The sequence below is a fragment of the Cucumis melo genome, chromosome 4, assembly GCF_025177605.1.
Source record: "Cucumis melo cultivar AY chromosome 4, USDA_Cmelo_AY_1.0, whole genome shotgun sequence".
Classification (NCBI taxonomy): Eukaryota; Viridiplantae; Streptophyta; class Magnoliopsida; order Cucurbitales; family Cucurbitaceae; genus Cucumis; species Cucumis melo.
This window is the reverse complement of record NC_066860.1, coordinates 17,544,750-17,567,838: the sequence shown is the minus strand read 5'-3', so window position 1 is coordinate 17,567,838 and position 23,089 is coordinate 17,544,750. Positions and strand designations below refer to the sequence as shown.

At 35.0% G+C, this 23,089-nt stretch overlaps 1 protein-coding gene across 2 annotated transcripts; it reads right to left on the bottom strand.

The window, feature by feature from the left end:
* Positions 1-11,360: 11,360 nt before the first annotated feature.
* Positions 11,361-21,788, bottom strand: LOC103490043 (glyoxylate/succinic semialdehyde reductase 2, chloroplastic). Of its 2 annotated transcripts, none has more exons than XM_008449410.3 (12): positions 21,417-21,788; positions 20,126-20,198; positions 19,703-19,768; positions 18,873-18,948; positions 18,725-18,780; positions 12,850-12,934; positions 12,695-12,755; positions 12,414-12,466; positions 12,254-12,324; positions 12,082-12,154; positions 11,795-11,899; positions 11,361-11,703 (listed from the first exon to the last, which is right to left on the bottom strand). In XM_008449410.3, exons 1-12 carry the CDS (start codon positions 21,607-21,609, stop codon positions 11,545-11,547), a joined length of 1,071 nt encoding a protein of 356 aa, XP_008447632.2. In that variant the 5' UTR covers positions 21,610-21,788; the 3' UTR covers positions 11,361-11,544. The 2 variants fall into 2 exon arrangements, with proteins under 2 accessions (XP_008447632.2, XP_008447633.2); XM_008449411.3 differs by having other exon boundaries at positions 20,126-20,195; positions 21,417-21,758.
* Between the last annotated feature and the right edge of the window lie 1,301 nt (positions 21,789-23,089).

Below are 23,089 nucleotides of genomic sequence, written 5' to 3'. Positions count from 1 at the left end.
GACTCCACGTACGCGACGACCACCGTTTCAGAAGACATTCAGTACATTGAGACAACAAACGAGTGGTCTCAGTGGCGCAACGACCTAGCTGAATCGATGTTCACCGAATGGCAGTTGCGTAACGCTTAGCTAAGACACTTTTACATTACAAGTTTTCGATTGTAAGGTCGCAATTCTATCATGTCTAAAATGTACTGTAAAAAGTAATGTGGGCTGTTGCATATGAAATGTACGCGTGCCATGAATTTGTATCATGCCTATTTTTTTTACTGTTCAATTGTGAAATTACTTACGTACTCCATGTATTTTTTCTAATTTCTCATTCTCAGTATGTCAACCTCAAATCGGCCCCGAGACATGTTTGGACGAAGGAGAAGGAGGGGACTCTTGTGGAATGTTTAATGGAGTTGGTGTCAATGGGGGGATGGAAATCAGATAATGGTACGTTCCGCCCAGGATACCTTGCGTAGTTGGTATGCATGATGGTGGAGAAACTACCTGGATGTCAGGTACGAGCAACAACTGTAATTGATTGTAGGATCAAGATACTGAAGCGAACATTCCAGGCCATTGCCAAAATGCGGGGCCCAGCGTGCAGTGGCTTTGGGTGGAACGATGAAGAGAAATGTATCATTGCGGAGAAGGAATTATTTGATAATTGGGTTAGGGTATGGAAAATAATTTAAACGTCACACAACATTCACAATGTACATTTAGTTAACAATTTTTCAATTAGTACTCATACGTGATATTTTTTTGCCCGCAGTCGCATCCTGCAGCGAAGGGACTCCTGAACAAACCATTCCCGTATTACGACGAACTTACATATGTCTTCGGTCGCGATAGGGCGACCGGTCGGTTCGCTGAGACATTCGCGGACGTGGGGTCTAACGAGCCTGGTGGCGGATATGACAGATTTGATATGGGGGATGGAAACGAGGACTTCCCGCCCGTGTACAGCCAGGGAATTGACCTCTCGCAGGACGATGTACGTGCATCCCGACCTTCTCGCGCTTTAGAGGGTAGGACCGGATCGAGTGGATCGAAGAGGAAGAGGGGAAGTCAACGAGACTTCGATGTTGAAGCGATACATCTGACGCTCGACCAAACAAACGAGCAACTCAGGCAGATTGCGGAGTGGCCTGCACGCAACCTTGCAAATGACAACCATGTGCGCACGGAATTTTTTCGCATATTGCGTGAGATGCCAGAACTTACGAGTTTGGATAGGACGTTATTGCAAAGGCATCTTTTGTCTCGTATGGACGACCTTCGGGGTTTCGTACTAATGCCTGAGGATGAGAGGGAGGGATTTTGTAGAGTCCTCCTACGAGACATAGAGAGATAGTTTATGTTTCTACGGACCTGGGTTGCTTATTATTTCCTTACGTTTTTTTGTCTAAGATGTTGACTATTTATGCATTTCCTATTGTAAAGAACTTATTTTCGTCCTTGCTAATGTTTATTTTAAATTAAGGAAAATAGTCAAAATTTTCCAAAAGCGTTATAACGACTATTTATATAGGTTTAAAATAGGATGACATCGCTATCGCCGATTAGAAATATTCAATAATTTTTTTCTTTCTAAAAAATTAATTATAATAAATTTCTCACAATATGTTCAGAAATTAATTTTAATTTGGGCAACTGTATGTACTAATTTAATAACATTACACATACAACAAATAAAAAAGAACAATAAGACGGATTCCAGGGTTTCGTAAAAAAGTATGCAATAATTTTTTTATGATATTTACAATTTAATTTAAAAAATATTATACCACATAAAAAAAGTTATTAACCCAACCCATTTAACAATTTCCCCAAATAAAATTTATTACAAAATCCACATAAACCTACCCACCTAACCCTTTCTCCAAATACATTTTATCATAAAATTTCCACAAAACTACCCACCTAACCCTTCCCCCAAACACATTTTATCATAAAATCCCCATTAAACTACCCACCTAACCCTTCCCCCAAATACATCTTATCATAAAATCCCCATTAACTCTTCCTACCTAACACTTCCCCTAAACACTTATTATCATAAAACTACACTTTTAAACCCTTCCCCCAAACAATGATTATGATAAAACTAGGTTTAACTTAACACTAACTCTTCCCTAAATCAACCCTTCCCCCAAACGCACCCTAAAAGATTTAGATTATTTCATACAAATAATCATTTCGTTTTTATTTTTGTTTCTTTTATAAAAATTTAGCTTGCGACCATTTTTTATTAACTAGTTTACCTCATTTACAAATATTTTAAAAAAATTAAATTGAAATTTGAAGAAAAATATAGATTTTAAATACTTGTTGTTATTAATATTATTAAACTTTGGTTATTAATTCTATTCTTGTAGTTAAGAAACATGACTTAATTTTCAAAAATAACAAAATGATTAACCAACTAAAAATTTTTGTTTATCTTTCAAATTAAAACTCAACCGATACATGAGCTTCGATTATTTGTTATTACTTTTTACTACTGTTTTACTGAATCAAAATTTGAGAAACTACAAAAGAATAAAAAATCAAGGGTTGTTTTCATTTTTAGAATTAGAATTTAACTAGAAATTTCACATTGAAAGTTTGGGGGAAAATATGCTGAAATTTTCGAAAAACAATATGCATTAAATTTAATAAAAATTTAAAAAAAAAATTAAAAAAATTAATAAAAAATAGAAAACAGAAAGTTATCAAATGAAGGCTGATTTTTCTAAGCACAAGAAAATTTAAAGACCAAGAAGATTTTTTTAAAAAAAGTGACTTTTAATGGCAGAAATTACTTCCTAATATGATTTATTAAAATAAATATATTAAATTTGGGAAAACTTGTGTAAATGTAACAAAACACCAAAGTATTTACGCCCGTGTAACAAAGCCCATAAAATTAGCCATTTTTTAAATATTTCAGGTTTGCCCTGACATCTTTCTTTTCTTCCTCGCGATTCGTCTTCCTCCTACTATTTGTCTTTCTTGTTTTTTCCTGCGATTTTGTCTTTCTTGTTTCCTTTTATTTTCTGCGATTTTTTCCATCATCTTTCTTATTTTTTAATTCTTTCTTTACATCGTTTAAACTTTCCATCGTTTTTCTTCTTTTACTCTTTTTTTTCGCTTCAATTTCTTTCCATTATCTTTATACTTTTCCTCTTCTTTTTGCGATTTCTTTCCATCGTCTTTCTTCTTTTTTTTTTTTACGTTGTTTACATTTGGGTAACAAAATCTAAAGAACTGTGTACAAAAAGATAACAAAATCTAAAAAAATGTGTATAAAGAATGTTGAAAAAAAATTATTTAGATTGAAGTAGCCAAACGTAAACGATCGTGTATAAAAAATCTTGAAAAAAATCATTTAGGTTGCAGTAGCCTAATGTAAAATATCGTTTAAAAAACATAAACAATTGTAAAAAAAAAAAAAAAGATAGTGTATAAATAATCTTGAAAAAAAAATCATTTGATTGAAGTAGCCAAATATAAACGATCGTATAAAAAAAAGTAAACGATCGTCTAAAAAAATCTAAACGATCGTGTAACAAAATTAAATGATGGAATTGAAAAGATAAATCCATATCTAAACAATCGTGTAGAAATTGTAGCCATATCTAAACAATTGCATTGTAGCCATATTTAAACGGTTACATATAAATTGTAGCTATATCTAAACGATGGCATTGTAGTCATATCTAAACGATCGCGTATGAAACAATAACCAAATCTAAACGATCGCAAAATATATTAGGCGCGCGTTGTTGATGGCGTGGTTGACGGGACATTTTTTATATCTTACACGGTAGGCCTCTGGGCTTTTTCTATTTTCGGAATTGTTCTATAGGGTGTAAATATTTTGTCGCTCTTTTATATTTTTGAAAAGACCCCTTAAATTTGTTTATAAAAAATATACATTAAAAAAAATCATAACACTACTATCATAATCCTTCCCCAAACAAATATTATCATAATACTACCTATCATAATAATTCTTCCTTCAAACACTAACTATCATAACACTATCAATAATAAACTTTTCCCCAAACATATTATCATAGCCCTAGTTTTATCATAACTCTTATCCCCCATAACTCTACCTCTCCCCCAAAACACCCCCTAGTTCTTTTATTCAATGGTTGTGCACTTTTTTCCCTCAAATTAATTATTTTTTTGTTTTATGTTTCAACATCATTGTTATTTAGTTGTCTTTTTTTTTTACATTTTTTTAATCTTTTATACATCTTTTTCCTTTAGGGTTCTTTTTTATCTTTTAATAAAATTCTAATATACATATATGTTGAAATTTATGTCCTAAAAATCGTAGTTTGTAGTTAAAAGTATATTCTATTCAATAAAGTGGTTATTGAGGACTTATTTTAGTGAAAATAGAATACTATAATCTTGAATCAAATTAACTAAGGTCCTAAGGCTATCTAGTGTAGACTTGAACTTTACGTAGAGACATAAATGTTGATCAAATTCGAGTTTATAGCACAAACGATCTATAGTGTATGAATAAGGTTAGACACTTTATTCCGGAAACGTTATAGATGTGTCCCGCTCTATAGTTAGTACAAACGATATGATACTGAATCGTCCATGTAGAGACATGGGAGTGGAGGCATCCTATGTAAAGAGTTTACATAAGACTGGAACCATGAAATAGTCATTTTTAAGTTATAACACCGTTGACTTTATAAACTGACTATCTCGATTATGATGACCTAGGTAACTTAATATTAATCCTGAGTTAAATATGAACTTATGTTCAAACGATATTATCCATGGATCTGCATAACTGAGGGCAGCTCAACGGTACTGGTCCAATAAGCCTCCCATTTCAAGGGTAAAACCAGGTGGATGGCTAGGGACATAGGGTGTAAAGACGAAATTCACTCCTATCCGTTTTAGGGTTAGTAGATATGTTGTTCCCTTAAGAACTGAATCCAAGTTTTGAACAAGGGATCTCACCCTCTCATTGGTCCGAGAGGAACTTAGTTTATAGGTTGGACCTTAAACCAAATGTTTAATAGTGGATCAGTAAGACTTAAGAAACAAGATGTAGTCTCAGGAGTAAAATGATATTTTAACCCAGCCGAGGTTACAAACAACCTGGGAAGGACTAACTTATTGATCATGGTTATATTAGATGGACATAAATATATTTATAGTAATGAGAGTGCAACTACGGGACTTTAGTGGAATGACCTGTTAGTTAACGAATGTTGATTAGTTCGATTTAAAAGGGTTTAGCTAGTTAATCTCAGATTGTTGGAGCTCATGGTCTATAGGTCAATTTTCATCTCTTTCTCAAATTCCATCAGTTAATGGATCCCACAATCTGGTTCTAAGTCCAAAGAATAGCGGGTCAACACTAGTGGTGGTTTCAGGTTCGTGATCTTGAGGAGATTTCGAGGATTGGGAAGCTACAAAGGTATATATTCTCTTAACCCTAATTCGTTTTAATTATGGCTTTTTTAGCATGTTAACCACTAAAGTGTTTAGTTGCATATAAAGTAAAGTTCGCTTTTTATTTCCGCTGCGCATGTTTCATATTCCATCAATATATATATATTCTCATATTTGTATGCATGCATATACATACATAGACATCATATTATCCTAGCATATTGATCAAAGTCTTTTGTTATTGGATTTGGCAATGTAAATCTCATCACATCCCTTTCTTTATCTTTTTTCCTACATTCACTACAAGAAATTAGGGGGTTCCTGACGCATAAAACAACGTCGAAAAAAAGAACATCGAATCAGATGGCTATTTCCAACATCGTTTTGTATACGTCGGGACACGACGAAAACATTATTTTAATATTACCTTTTTTTGATGTTTCATGCAAGGCATCGGGAAACAAGAAGTCATTCCCGACATTTGGTACTATGGCGTCGAAAATAGTTCATAATTAAATTAAATATATAACTTTGACCAACGCCCCATGCATGGCGTCAGGAATAGAGACATCTGTTCTCGACGGTTCTCGTCATGCGTCGAAAATAGGTGACACCATTCCTAACGTCCCATGCATGGCATCGAGAATGATGTCATCTATTTTTTATGCCATTAGTGATATGTCGGAAATTAAGTTGAGAATAGAAGAGAATTCCCGATGTCTTTGTGGTGCGCAGGAGTTTTTCTATATATTTCGTCTCAGTTCTATATTTCACAGAACTAAAAGACGAAGAGAACGAGAAGAGAAGAATGAGAAGAAAAAGAAGAAGTCGCCGCCGTGCCTGTGCCCCTCACCACCGCCACGTCGCCACTCTTCCCTATTTGGTAAGTTTCAAACTGTTTGTTCTAGAGTTTGAAGTTAGTTTAGGTTAGATTAGGTTAATATGTTTATAGTTTTGTTTTTGAAATTAGTTTAAGATTGAATGGTGAATTAGTTTTAGGATATTGTTTGATTTTTTTTTTTGAAGTTAAAATTTTAGAATGTGGGTTGAAATTTTGAAGGAAGAGGGAGTTATTTGAGAAATTGAGTTGGGGAATTTAAAATTTGAGTTGAAAAATTTAAAGTTTGAGGGGGAGGGGGTTGAGGATGAAATTTTGAGGGGGGGGAGGGGGGTTGAATTGAAAATTTGAGGGGTTAGAGTTGAAGATTTAAGCGGGAGGGGGCGAGGGCTATTATTGTTTTAAAATTATGTAATTTATGGTTGAGATTCGTTTTGGCTATCTTGCAGTTATGGTAGCCTTTATTGTGTCAACTTAGTTTTGAATTTGTTTGTATTTTTTAGGATTTGAAGATGTGGTGTAGAGTAGCTTGTAATGTAACGTTGTTGGAAGAGGTGGGTAGTATACGACTTCATGACGACGAATGATAGTGACGAACCACATATCCAAATAATAATTAGTTTATATTTCAAATCTGATTATATGTTCCTATTTGCTTAATGAATGTTTGTTTTTTATGTTTATAGGTATTATGTCATCATTCCCGAGTGGTTTTGATTAGATAGATGTGATGTTCCTCGAGTTCGTCGAGGATCTAAATAACCCTGGGAAGGGTCGTCATCAGTAGGCAACAATTCGAGTGAGTTTAATGGTACGTTAACTCATAATTATTTGAACTTATTTCTCACATTAACTTGTTGATTTAATTTATTTAGCAGAAACTACTCAATCATCTCTAACTCCTAGGAGAAGTGCGCAATCTCGACTCCTATAGTTGGAGCGTTACGTTCACACCAATGGAAAGATTCCGATGTCCATAGCCCTTGGCACGGAGAAGCCTAATCGATTGGTGTTTGTGTAAGGAAGACATTTTCAGTCCGCTCCCTTAGGTGAGCGGACATGGGAATAGAATACATCAAGGTCATCAAGGGCAACCTATACACGTCCAATACAGAATTATGTTTTCATGTGAAACATATTTAATCTAACCAAGCTAATATGTTATTTTCTGTAATGTGTAGCATTTTTTCATGCTTGATTTCAACGATCAAGCAATGAATAGGTTCGTTGAGCATCAAATGCTTAGTACTTTTAAAGAGTTCAAAGCCGACTGTTACAGACACTTCAAAATGTACTGCGACCTTAAGGAGGCATGTGCCAACCCACCATACATATTGGTGGGACGTATGAAGGATTGACACTTCCTCTGTGATCATTACATTAGCTGTGCATTCCAAGTGAGCAACGATACGCTTTGTAATTGTTATTTCAATTCAACTTTTAATATGTATAAGAAATAAATAATATAATTGTCTTAAAGCAAGAGCAATCATGGACCACCAAGACTACTAGACAGAAGTAATCTTACAAACATAGCAACAGGCCAAAGTCGTTTCTACAACGACTGCACGAGCTTGCTGAGCAACGAGGTGAATCGGTCAACCGTATGGAGTTATTCCGACAAACACACGTTCGAACCGATACTTTTGTATTGCAGGTAACAAAGGATGTGCATGTAAGTTATTCAAGCAATACTTATGTCCTTATTGACTCTTTAATTTAGTGACTTAGTAACTTAATTTCTAAATTTGTTGCAGAATGTTAAAACTCCAATCTCAGCCTATCCTAGATGATTATCAGCCACTATCTGGGGATGAGGTGTGCGAGACTGTGTAGGGTAGACGATCAGGCTTCTTAAAAGATTCAAGCCCAAGTCCCGCAAGACAGCCAGTACGACCGTGCCTCAACCTCGTGCTCGCAATCCACAACAGAGCTCAAATTACGAGTTAAGCTTGATGAAGCTAAACGAGCGATTGAAGAACAAAGAAAGACATAAGAGATGTTAGCTTCACAAGTGGAACAAATGCGGAAGCTCATAGAAGACATGAGTTAGGCACAACAAGGACCACCATGATCCTTAGCTTTGCGGTACGTATATATGTTTCCATTATTCTTAAGTTCTTGAAATTACATTATTCAATGATGATATGCATATGTACTAAACTTAAGCACTTTTGTATCATTGTAGGTCCCGCGATGTAGAATGGCATACGAGGCTCGTTAGGAGACGTACGTAGTTTTTATGGATTTCTATGTTTTTTTTTTTGTTGAACATTTACTATTTTTAAGGATTTGTATTATGAATCTTATGGAACCGTAAACATATTTAAATTGTTGTTGAATTTGATATTTTATATCGGTGTTTACTAATTTATTGTTTATTTTCTGTAATTTAATATTGCATAAATCATACTAGAATCAAAATCAAATATGAATACTATAGTTGAATAAAAAACATTTCAAAAGAAAATAAAAATATATATTTAAAAGATTTTCCAACGCACCTCATACGTCGGGAATAGGGACTCTATCCCGACACACTCCAGAAAGCTTCGGGGATGGTTATTTTCGACACACGGCTAACGTTGGACATGCAGACGTTGGGGATGGCTTGTTTTCTAACGCGGATAATGTCAGAAATGCGGACGTCGGGAGACATGTAATCTTGAAACCGTGTTGGTAACTCATTGGGAATATGTCTTCCGATGATTTCTTTCGACTCGCTTCCTGACATCTCTTTCGACATCGGAAACTGATTTCTCGACGTATTTTAAATGTTTTTCAACGTTTTTATGCGTTGTGAGTAGCCCCACTTCTTGTAGTGATTTACCTCAATTGTCATTTAACTTGGTCAAACCACTCGTAACCTTAATTGTTGTGTCTTAATCTACCTTGGCTATTGCTTGTTTAGGGATCTTGTAACAAAGAATAATATTGGGAAATGACATGATTCTGGAGGACTTTACAGTTTTGTTCGCCAAGTGTTGATATCAACAATTGTTGCTTATTGTGGAGTTGTTTCTCCTTTTGATGCCCATTGTCGTCTTAATCATCCATCTTTCTCAACCTTAAGAAGCGTTGTCCTTAGTTTCATAACTTGTTTTCATTTAATTGTGACCCATGTCAGTTTTTCAAATTTCTAATGAAAAATTAAACATGCACAACATAAATTCAAATCTAAGATTACTCTAATTGCTTCTTATAAATTAACATACATAACCCTAAATTACATAAATTAGGGTTTAATAAAGATTAGACTAATTACGATCTCCTAAGCATGAAACTGCTTTTATTTTTCCAAAATTCAAATGTAACGCCTTGAGTTTAGGAGGGAGACATGAATGAACCAGTATCACATCTTAATGAAAGGGATCTTGAAGACATGAAAGTAAAGTTAAGAAGACTTAAAAGAATTAAAAGTTATTACCTATACCAACAAGGTGCACCTTCATTTACAATGACTCGATCATAGAAACTTCAAAGTTAAGCGTACTTAGCTTGGAGCAATTTTATGTTGGATGACCTCCTAGGAGTTTTCCTATGATGCATATGAGTGAGGACAAAGTATTATGAAAGGACTCGTGTTGGTTTGTGGGGAAAACTTTAACTCTAATAAGCCTCTAAGACAAGTAAGAATGATGTTGCTAGGTCGTAGGGGAATGTCGGGGATCTGAATTCCTACATATATGCTCTAGCTTGAGGGGGACCAATAGTATATATGTAACTATAGGAGCTTATTAATCTTATGTCCTTTATTGTAATTTTCTAGTATTTATTTAGGGTTTCCATGTATGTCTATATATATATTGAACTCTATTGTATAGAATGGAATAATGAACATTTTGTCACTCAGATTAATAACCTTAGCAGCTTGATTGCAAAAGTTTTCACATGACGAAGCAACTTGTTCCAACAAATGTCCCAACATCAACATAATTACCAGTTCTAATTACGTAAAGTATATGTGCCCAAGTAGGAGACGCACCAAACTTAGGCCAAAAAGAAACAATCCCATTGATCAATTCAGATACTAAAACTTCTTTAAGTGGTAGGACAATAGATGAGGCATTAAAAGCTTCACAGCCAAGAAATTTTTTTATGATATCTGAGGATAGGGAGAAACAAACACCACGAACATGCACTTTTCTATACTAATCACTACTAGGATCATCAAAGAAGTAGAAGGTTCACAATAAGCTCGAAAATAAGAAGAGGATAAAATGGACCAACTTAAAAAGTAGTCTTAAAGAGACCGGCTTGATGAATAAGGTCCATGATAGCCAAATAAGACTATGTTCAACCATACGACACTTGACAACATATTTCCATTTTGTCACATTCTCTTTACAATGGAAAGATACACCATCAATAGGTACAAAGGGCACATTTGAAGAAATTTTTTATACTCTACTCTAATGATGATGCATTTGGAAACCTTGACAGAAGTCACTTCAAAAAGAGTAGATGAAGTCTCACTGGAATCCACCATGGAAGACTTTTTAGTAGGACATGGTTGTTTGTCACTTGAACTTTTAGAGAGACTAGTAGTAGGTTAGAAGGCAACGGTAGATTTAGTAGGACACTTGACCAAAGAACAACATTATCATCAAAGGAATTAGATACGTTCTCATCAATATTTAAAATCAATGAGGCAGACTTTGATGGAGAACAAACATAATCAGAATTAAGTAGACCCAAGGCAAAAACATTAGTAGTAGCATTTAGAGTATAGTCACTCCTACCAACAACATTTGCAATACTAGTTAGAGTATAGTCACTCCTACCAACAACATTTGCAATACTAGTTACATTGCAGAGGAAACTCTAATGTCAAATACCATATGATTGACATTAGTGACAACTCTACACTCCAAATACAAGCATATGAACTCTAGAAACATATGAACTTCAAACATCCTATCTCAACTCAACATCCCAAACTAACCCCTAAAAACACAATTAGTGAGACTAATTCAATTAATATGGTGTTGTATTTGAAAAACATTGGCTAATTTGATATCACATGGTTCAAAAGGCCAGGCAAATGAGTCCACCGACAAGCCACAATAGTCTTTTTTTTTCACTATTACATTTTATTTCCCTTCAACTCAAGTTAATGGAACTAGATTTTCTTCGTATATAATGGTGACAATGAACAAATAAAATATTATAAGCCAAAGGTCATTTCTCAAATCACTAGGCAAAAAGAAAAAGAAAATACAAATACAAATACAATTGGGGAAAGAAAAGAAAAGAAAAAAAAAAAAAAAAAGAGGTTGAACTCGTAGATATGGCAATCAATTCTGCAACTTTGCTTTTAAAGCTTCAATGACAGCTGAAAAATCTTGATCACTGAGTCCACGAGATTTGGCTACCTTGTACAGTTCATTAGCAGCAGCAGCAATAGGAGTGGATTGAGATACAGATTCTGCCAAACCTAGAGCAAGCCTTAAATCCTGCCACAGAACCTCTCACTCTTTAGAGCAAAACTTCTATTTATAATGAGGTTTCAACACATTATTAAACAAGAACAATGTTATTAATAACCTTCTGCTGATGTTTCAAGGGGAAGGCAGTGGGATACTGGGATTTGATCATTGCTGGTCCTTTGAGTTTGTACATTGGTGCACTAATCGCCCCCTGAGAAACTACCTGTAATTCAAATGTATTGGAATTATTCTCGACCCCTCACTTGACAAACGCAGTTATCTTTCTCGCCTGTGATAAGGCCAAAACTCAAAGTAAAAGGAACAGAATCATTGTAGTGAAGTTCGGAGAATTTGAATAGTTTTGGACATGGAATGGAAGGTAATGTATGTGCTTTGGTAATCTACCTCCACAACGTCATTTGGATCGAGTCCTACTTTCTCACTGAGAAGCAGTCCTTCAGAAAAAGCCGCCATCATGCTACAATTTGGAAAACAAGAACGGGAGTAATTATCAAGAATCGACATATTAGTTAAAAGTTTGGTACAAACAAGATTGGCGGTCAAATTTGGGGCAAACCTTCCCATGATCATGTTGACTACTAGTTTCATGGCAGCTCCATTTCCGACATCACCAAGATAAAATCTCGACTGACAGTATATATACAAATGTTTAAGTTTATAGTGTTATGCTTGAGACATACATAAATGGTGAGAGAGAAAAAAACTCATAATTATACCTTCCCCATGATGTCCAGAAAAGGAGCAACAGTTTCATAGAGAGATTTGTCACCTGAATATGCAGCTACTACATCAAAATTGTAATCCTCCTATAATAGGATCATAAACACTAGCTCTGAGGGATAAAGAAATACCTTATGATACAGAAAACAAAATGAAAACACATAAGAAATTTAAGAGACTTATCCTATTATTTAAACAACTCAACTTTAACAACCATATCATCTCGGTTAATATTTCAACCGACTAGGTAACATTAAAATATGAGCAAAGTTCTGACCTGCAGTAAGAAATATCAGCTGTCCATCTTCTGCTGGCTTTTTGGAACCCGAAACAGGAGCCTAGGGGGAAATTCCAAGAGCTGGGTTAAATTTCTCTAACAGCCTTTATATGCATTATAATTGCTATCTTACAACCAATATTGAATTGCCCAACCTCCAAAAACAAAGCCCCAGTTTCTTTTATACGTGCACTGATCAACTTGGAAGTGGTATCATCAACCGTTGAAACATCCACATATCTGCCATAGACGACAGATGAAGCTATATCAATGAAACTTAAACAAAATGATGATAGTATATACATCCACACAATCACACAAGGAAGAAAATTTTATTCAGAACAGTAAATGATGTTTGGAAGTGAAAACTGGATTATGATCTTTTACTTCTATTGTTTGTTTTGTGAACTGAATTTGGTAGTCTTTCCAAGACTTTTGGCATGTGTGTGAGTCGTAATGATCATGTTACTCGTGTTAGAATCCCAACCTAACAAGAAATACTCAAGAACAATCAAATATGAAAAAATATTGAAATGCAACCTACGATATCGCAATAAAAAATAACACCTAGCCCTTCGAGAGGGTCTGACCCTCTCCAAATTCCCACTCAAGGAATTTACTCCAAACTCTTCATACCTTCCCTAATCCCTCTCCTTCTACTTATAGTAAAATAACCTAATTAACTTAATATCTAATTACTAAAATGCTTTTCCTACTAAACATACTAATATCCCCATATAATCCTAACTAGGAGTCTTACAGCATGATGAAGGAAGGATCACCTGCCTGACTGGGACAAAGGAGGGACACTCTTCAGTGCGTGGGCTTGTTGGCTATTTAATAAATCATTTCGCTTGAGTGTGAAAGTTAGAGCAAAATATGAGAGAATTCCTTACTTCATTCTATACAAGGATCAATATATAGGAATACATGTAAACCCAAACTAAAAACTAGTAAATTACAATAAAGGACAAAAGACTAATAAGCTTCTACATATATACTATAACACTCCCCCTCAAGCTGAAGCATATATATTAATCATGGCCAACTTGTTGGCACTCTATTCGAACTCCATCCAAACTTTTATAAAGCTTTCTCCTAATTGTTCTCCAATTTTCACATATCCAATTAGACACCAAACCTTGTTTTATTTTTCCCCGAACAAAATGACAATCAATTTCAAAGTTTTAATAAGCTCAAGAAAATACGAGGTTATATGCAACATGAAGAGCAGTTTCATAGTCACACCACAACTTAGTCAGAATTGTAGTGTTAAACCCCAACTCAATTAATAGTTGATGTAACCACATTATTTCACATACTGGTTGTGTCATTGCTCTATATTCTGACTAAGCAATTGGTCATGAAACTATGTTTTGCTTCTTACTCTTCCATGAAATCAAATTGCCTCTAACAAAACCACAATACCCAAAAGTCGATCTTTTTTCTCTTTTTATCCTACCCAATCAGCATTTGAAACATTCAATATTCATATGACCATGATATTTAGATCACACGTCCAGGTGCAACCTTAAGGTAACATAGAATTTGTTGTATTGCATCCCAATGTTCCACTGTGGGTGTGGTCATAAACTGACTCATGATGCTTACCGAATAAGGTATGTCTGAACATGTTACTGTAAGGTAAATCAACTTCCCAACCAATCTTCTATACCTCTCATGATCCTTAAATGGTTCTCCATCTTTATAAGGTTGTAGGCCAACATCTTTAGAGTATTGTATGGCTTGGCTCCCAATTTTCCTTATCTCAGATGACAAATCAAGCACATATTTTCTCGATTACATAAAAGTACCAATCTTGTTTCTCATTGCTTCAATACCAAAAAATATGTTAGCAGTCCCAAATCTTTTGTATGAAATTCACTTTGGAGGAAAGATTTAAGAGACAATATACCTAATATATCACTGCCGGTTATAATAAAATCATCAACATATACAACAAGTAGAATAGTTCCACTCATAGATCTTTGGTAGAAAACTAAGTGATCCGATTTGCCTTTTTTCATTCCAAACTGCTCAAGTTCTTGACTGAGACTTTCCAAACCATGTTCATGGACCCTGTTTCAATCCATGCAAGGACTTATGAAGGTGACATACCTAATCAGTCACCCCCTAAGCAACAAACCCAGGTAGATGCTCCCTATAGATTTCCTCCTAAAGATCACAGTGGAGAGAGTCATTTTTAATGTCAAGCTGATATAAAGGCCAAACTTGAGATGTTACCATAGAATGAATAACCTGACAGAAGTGTGAGCTTAGCGACAAGAGAGAATACATCTAAATAGTCAACCCAATATGTCTGAGCATAACCTTTAGTCACAAGGCATGCTTTTAAACGAGCTATTGATCCATCATGATTAACTTTAATTGGAAACACCCATTTGCACCCAATAATCTTCTTTCCTATAGGAAGAGATACTAAATCCTAAGTACCATTGTCATTTAAGGCATTCGCCTCTTCAATCATCACACTACGCCACCCATAATGAGACAAAGCTCCATGGACGGTCTTAGGAATCGAGACAGAGTCAAGAGGTTAAGCAAATTAACATGTAGGAGATGATAATTGGTCATAAGATACACAAGAAGCAATAGGATAAGTGCAAGAACGTTTACCTCTACGAAGGGCAACAGGAAGTTCATCACTTGGTCCTGAATTTGACAACAAAGAGTCTTTTGGGACAGAACATTCATCTGAAAGTTGTTGTCAATGATAGTAGACTTTAGGTATAAGTGGACGATTAGGGACAGATGCTAAAGGAGATAGATCAGGTGAAGGAATTGGAGACGTGATAGTGTAAATAAAAAGATCCTCCTCCTCCTCCCCCCGACTTGTACTAGGCAAAGAGGTAGTGAAAGGCTAGTCCTCAAAGAAGGTAACTTCTTGAGATACAAAATATCTATTCAAACTTGGACAATAACATTTGTATCCCTTTTGAACACGAGAAAAACCTAAGAAAATGCACTTCAAAGACTTAGGGGGCGTTTGGGGGAAGGGTTAGATTATGGGGGGTTAGGGTTATGTAATCCAACCCCCGTTTGGGGGAAGGGTTATGTAACCCTAGTTTTAACTCCTTAACCCTTCCTCAAACCCTTCTTCAACACTTCTTAACCCTTCTTCAACTTTTCCTCAATCATTCTTCACAACATTATCATAACACTTCCTTCATAACCCTTCCCCCAAACACATCTTATCATAACACTTCCTCCATAACCCTTCCCCCAAACACATCTTATTATAATCCTAGGTTTATCTTAACACTAGGTTTATCATAACTCTAACCCCCCATAACCCAACCCTTCCCCCAAACGGTCCCTTAGAGTCTAACTTTGTCAAATTAGGGCAAACATCTCAAATAAAATGAGTACAACCAAATATTTTCGGCTCAATAGGAAACAATTATTTTGTTAGAAAGAGAACATGATAAGGAATCTGACCTTGAAGAATAGACAAAAGCATTTGATTTATAGGAAAACAAGTTGCTGAAATTGCATCAACCTAGAAATGCTTTGGAACATGCATTTGAAAGGATAATGCCCGTGCAGTTTCAAGAAGATGCCTATTCTTTCGTTTCACAACCCCAATTTAGGACAGAGTATCATCACAAGATAATTGGTCAATGATTCCATGAGTACAAAGGTACGACTTAAGTGCTTTCAAAAAATACTCACTAGCATTTTCACTTCTCAAGGTTTTAAGGCACACACCAAACTGAGTTCAAATTTTAGCATTGAAACTGCATAAATGAGAAAGTAACTCAAATTGATTTTTCATAAAATATAATCAAGTCATGCGAGGGTAATCATCAATAAAGGTAACAAAATACCAGAACCAGTTTTGGAAACAACTGAACTTAGACCCACATTATGATAATGAACACAACTGAACTTAGACCCTAAATATAATAATGAACTAACTCGATGGGGGAATTTGCTCGTTTATCAACTCCAAGACTGGAGCTAAGACAATGAAATTTGACAAACTGACATGAGTTACAATTCAATGAAGACAAGCTATGAAATTGAGGGTAAAGCTTTCTAATGTTGAAAGAGATGGATGACCAAGACGAAAATGAGAATCAAAAGGAGAAACAAATCCAGAACAAGCAACAGTTGTTGATGTTGACATTTGGTGATCAAAACTGTAAAGTCCTCTAGATTCATGTCCTTTCCCAATAATCTTCTTTGATACAAGATCCTAAAACACGCAATAACCAAGATACGATGCGACACAACAACAAAGTCACTAGTGAATTGACTAATAGAGATTAGGTTAAATGACAACAAAGGTAAATGTAGGACAAATGATAAAAAAGGGGATGGGGTGAGATTTCCAGTGCCAGATTCAATAACAGAAGAATTTGATCCTTCTGCTAAGGTAAAACGGGTAATATGTGTCCTTTCTTTAGTAGGCAGACTTGGAACATCCATCTCCAGCTAGGGAGCACACTGAGTCAGACTTATCAGTTGCTTAGAGCTATTTCTATCGTCCGCAGCCGGGTAGAAAGGGTCTTTCACACCCACACACGGAGCGGTACCAGACTCAAGGTAAATGACAAGATTGTAGAAAATAAATTAGGATTGTCGGTCATATGAGTAGTAGCACCGGAGTCTATGATCCATTGTGTAGAGGAAATGAGACAATGATTTATGTGACCTGAATTAACAATGGTTATACTAGGGCACATGCAAATGATGGAGATGTTTCCGACGGGTTTTGGTACTTTTGAGATTTAGTAGACAAATCATGGATAAATTGAACTAAATTAGAAATCACTATGGGATCTTGGTCGGCCATAGGATAGAAACAACCACACCAACAAGCCGCATCAAACTAAATGAGCAAAGATGTCCAAAAAAACAAATCTTATATTCCAGATCCCAGCAGCCACACCAAGCCAAATGAGTAAAATAGCCACAAAACAAGCAAAAACGGCCACAAAACAAAACAAAACAGCCGCAACCCCTAGAAACAATCGGATATTCTTCAAATATCGTCACACCCGAACGGATTTTGATGAATTCGAAGGTACAGACTGACCAGGAACAATGTACCGAGACAAACACAAAAAACAGAAGTCGAAACGGAGGTGTAGATCGGCAAGTGGTGTAGACTGATCAAGAACGCCAGCACATGTGACGGAAGGCAGCAGTTTCCGGTGGCGCATGTAACTCACGCACAAACTATTTTTCGGCCAAATTTTGGATTCCTACAGATCAGCAAGAGGCTTTCTTCTGAGTTGGGCAGTGATGGAAAAAAAAGACAAAGAAAACAACGCTGGCTGACGATGGTTGATGAGCTGACGACGGCGGCAACGGGTCTAAACTACAAAGGAAATACTACAAACAAAAGTAGAAGACCAAACTCTCCACAAAAAAGAAATGTTCTAACCCTAAAACCTAAAGGTTCACAAATCTCCAAATTACTCACAGAACCCTCATCATCACCCTAGGAAATACCTAGAGCTCCGATACCATGTGAAAGTTACGAGTAAAATATGAGTGAACTCCTTACTTCATTATGTACAATAGAGTTCAATAGATATATAGATATACATGGAAACCCTAACTAAAGACCAGTAAATTACATAAAGAACAAAAGACTAATAAGCTTCTGCATATATGCTAACAGAGAGAAAATGAGATAATTTTTTAGAGAAGCTGAGAGCCATTGAGGAAACTGGGAAGTGTAGTCTATGACTAGATTTTATGTCTTTCTCTGTCTATCGATTCTAAGGATTTTTGTAACTACCCTCTGATTCTTAATCTTGACAACTTGAGCTTCTTTTTTCTTTTTCAATTTCTAGTTTGTTTTCATTGAAGACCCTTTTGCTGTGGGATTTTCTGCTTTTTTGTATCATGTACGACCAATTAATGCTCTTTCTTTGCCTTGAAGAAAGTTGTGTTTTTCATCTACAACAAGAGTTTTCAGGATCAATGAAGAATACTCTTATGTGTAAACAACTTCGTGGTCTGGAGTAGTTGCAAGAAAAAACGAGAAAGCAATACCCTTTTCCTGGAGACATTCCACTTGCAGCTCCATTTTCCCCACAAGCAACTTCCAGCTGAGAAAAAAAATGAAAAAAACACACAAATAGAAGCTGGTCAAAATTGAGACACCATCCCAATTTAGATACAAAAATGGTAACATACTCACTGCACTATTCGGATCAGCAAGCATTGCAAATGTGACATCACAAGATGCTGCTACTTCCTGAGGAGAAGACTGATATCTGTATAACCCAATGTATTTGAATATTACTGGGAAATTTCCAATTCATTTTTATATACTACACTTTCATTTAAAGAATGAAAAACAAACCAATATCAAGACTTGCATAAGACGCTCCAAGGACAACTGGACAATAAACAAAAACAAAGTTGTCCTAAATATTCCATCACGTCTCCTTTTTTTCTTGATATCGAAAGCCTCTTACTCCTCTAGCTAAACTTTCCACAAGATGCCCTTAATACCGTTCAGCTCCAAAATATTGCCTTCTTTTTGTGTTAGTGGCACAAAAAGACCAAAATTAGTCTCTACTTCCAACACACATCGGCCTTGTCAAGTTAAAAGTTAAAAAAATTTACACCAAAGAGCCATAATGAAAGGGCACCAAATGAAGGGATGACTCGCCATTCCACTAACTCGTTAACACATCACAGACCAGTAAGTAAAGATGCATAAGATTAGATATTTAGATTACATTTAATCTACTATACAGACCACCAAAGAGTAGAGTCCAGAAAATGTTCTTGACCATCTAGACCTTTATCACCTCCTATAGTTGGGGGAGTGGGAGGGGAAAGCCAGACAGCCTGTAGCTTTGAGGAAATATCTGGCCCTCTTTCATTGAGATGTACAAGGGGAAAAAAACTAATTTCAAAGTGTACTTCAAATGGCTCTAATTCACTCATGAATTCCATTAAGAAAAATATCAGTAACAGAAGAAAATATCATTAATTTCACACCAAGGACCAGATACTTACTTTGCTCCCAAATTGATGAGAGGATCACATTTGCTCTTGGTCCTATTCCAAACAGTCACATCACAGCTGCCATAAACCAGTAAGGGATTCACATATAATATAAAATATTAGCTTCTTCAAGTAACTAGTTTGATAAAAAAGTACGAACAAGTAGTAGATTAGCCATTAGCACGTATTAGCAACAGAAACAGCCAACTGAAAACATACAATATTTCCTGCCAGTTCCTTCAAACTACAATGAGACCAAAGTTAATTAAAACTCGGTGGTCAGTAGTAACATTTTGAATTTTTATCAGAAAATACATGGACAAAATTTTGAGCCAAGTTTCATTAATAAAATCAGTATTAATTTTGCATCATACAGATTCTAACTGCTACAGATGACCACTGTTAATAAAACAAAATCAAGTAACACCTTAGTACCCTGATTTTATAAGGTTTTGTGCCATTGGTGTACCCATGATTCCAAGACCCAGGAAGCCAACACGCAGCTCTTCTGTTGATAAATAGAAAAATAAATAACAAAGAAAGAAAAGGAAGAGGAAGAAGAAGTAGAAGCATGTGTTTAGATAATAGCAAACAGTTCGCTAAGAAAATGTATGAGGTATTACTAGAAGTTCATGTGAAAGCCACACGATTGTATATTAGGCTAACAGGATGTCTAGATATTATCTATGCGTTCAACTGTAGCTACTTTATTAGATGTTTTTGGCGGATGTTATAAATTCTAACATATATACAAAATTATCAGACCATACTAAATCAAGAATTTTTGTAGCACTTTTTAAACCAATTACTCAATTCTGAAGTTACCTGTGAGATTCCTAAAGAAACACAAGGCTCGTGTCCAGTAAAAAAAACGTAAATTCGAGTATAGCTTTTTCTGGGGACTTATTTGATTTTGAAGTTATACTTAACAACTAAGAAGTAATGCAAGGATTATCTAATAGGCAACAGAAAATATACTCATAGCTAATTAATGAATACAAACAACAATTTAGTCCTAAAAACATCAATATACAACAATTTACTCACTATACTTTTAAGTTAGTAACAAATTAGTCCTGTAATTTCAAATTTTTGGAACAATTCAGTCCATACCGTAACAAATCCCATCAAAATGAAGTTAAATTTTTATTATGCAGTTTTATAAACACATTTAGTCCATAATTAATATATGAATCACATGTAAGCAATCTCCATTAAATCTTAACAATATTTCTAATGATTGAGATAGATCATTACAAATTTAGAAAGTAGAGGGAGTAAATTTACAATTCCAGGGACTAATTCTTTTCAAACTCTAAAGTGTTATCATAATGAAGTACTAGAACCAAATTAAGTTTTCAACAGTATATACACAATGAAAATTTAAACATTTCTTCAAAGATAGTCAAAAGTTAATTAACAAGAAATTAAACAAATTTTATAATATCAATATCTCAAATTGAATTGCAGTACATTTCTTCTACCTTGCATAGCTACCTCCTTTTTTTGTTCAATAGTCTCCTATCCCTAGCCTCTTCAAAGAAAACTACATCAACATTCTTTGGTAATTGAAACCGGACAGGCCGATTCATAAGAAAATCAGAGAATTCTACTAATTTTCAAATGCGGAACCAAAAAGAAACCAATGTGCTAATGGGCAATGGCTATAAAAGGCTAAAAGTACTAATCAAAGGAAGTATAAAAAGAAGATTGAGCATACTATTACCTTTACCAGAAGAATTTTTGGATGCTTGAACAGAGAAAGGCTTGAAAGAGAGAGAAAATGAGGGTTTGGTTGGGAAGTAGAAAATGGGTCTGGCTCCAAATTGGAGTGGAAGGTGAGGGCAAAAGCTCGAGGACATTGCCATGGCAGTTGAAGAGAAATGATGACAATAGGGAGCTCTGACCAAGAATGTCATCTCAGGGGAACAGAGAACTCAGTGCTATAGTGTGCTAATTCGATGGCTGAGAAGCAGCACGCTCTTCTAGGTGAAAATTTTGGAGCGTATCAGAAGATAAAGATAAAAACATAAAAATGGTGGAGCAAGAGCACGAAGCCGCTATCCGTTTCATGTCCATGACATGGTCCGTTGGGCTCGACGAATATCACCCATACCAATTAACGGTGCGTTAGTAACAATTGCTTATACCCGAGTTAGTAATAATTGTCTGTCTGGAGGGCGGAATCGCAGAAGATTAGAGTTATAGTAAACATAGGAGAAGTCTGTGTTTGGGTGCAGATTATTATAACCTTGAGATAATTTGTGTTTGGAGTGCAGATTATTATAACCTTGAGATAATTTGTGTTTGGAGTGCAGATTATTATTTATGGGTTATTATAATATGTATTTGGGGTGCAGATTATTATAGTCTGCATTATTATAACATTTGTTTAGGTCGTAGATTATTATAGTCTGAAAATATCAAAAGTGTTTGTTTCACTCTTTTTTTCTTTTGCAATACACATTTTATTTCAAAATTATTTTATTCAATCTCGTTAGGCATGTAGTTCGTTTAATAAATTTAAGTATAATCTTCATAATATAATTTTCTCATTTGTTAATTATGTAGTGTTCAACATAATTAATTGTATACAACCGAAATTATATATTTAGGAAACATCACAAGAATGACATAAATTAAGAGTGTTCCTAGTGCATACATTTCACAACACATTAGTAGTTTAGAACAAATGACAAAATAATTCCAAGGGATGATAGTAATTAGAAGAGTATTAAGGCAACAAAGTTTGTGTGTTAATTTTAAATTATTTGAAGTTTAGCTTTAAAGCTTGGGCTAAATTTGGGCTAAATCCATTGATATATATATGATGATGTAATTAAAGAGAAATAACATTAATTCCCTTTTTTATCTCTTTCCAACATTTGAAAATGTCAAATGCATAATTAAACGTGTAATCATAGTTCTCAAACCAAACAGTTTTTAATAATGGATCATAAAATTAGGAATAATAATGGGGCTGCAAATCTCCATAATGTAATTTCATCATCTGTTTAGGTGATCATGTTTGAAATTATGTTACATATACGTCGTTTCCTCTTACTTCCACTTGAACAATTTCTTAGAAAGAGGGAATAAGGGATATGGTAATCCAACTAAGTACAACAATAAAGATATTAATCCAAAAAAGAAGGGTTTTTTTATCCAATCTTTACTCAACAAAGATCACATACAAATTTTTTTTATAGAAAGAATTAACAAAGCAAGATTGCCTTTTGAAAAAGGGAACATATGAAGTTGAGTCTTTTCTTTTTTATTTTTTTTCTTTTCTCTTTCAAATAACTTTTAAGTCAAGTTGACCTATACAAGTTTGGGAAATGATGTAAGTTTAAATAAATGGTTGGTAAAATTAAATAACAAGCAAATGACAATCAAAGC

Bases quoted from the DNA above. Each gene is read 5' to 3' on its own strand.
- LOC103490043 (XM_008449410.3), bottom strand. From the start codon at position 21,609: ATGACATTCTTGGTCAGAGCTCCCTATTGTCATCATTTCTCTTCAACT. The intron at 12,756-12,849 runs GTTGGGCAATTC...ATTTCCCCCTAG, and splicing joins CTGGGGCTTTGTTTTTGGAG to GCTCCTGTTTCGGGTTCCAA. The intron at 12,467-12,694 runs GTCAGAACTTTG...CTGCATATTCAG, and splicing joins GCTGATATTTCTTACTGCAG to GTGACAAATCTCTCTATGAA.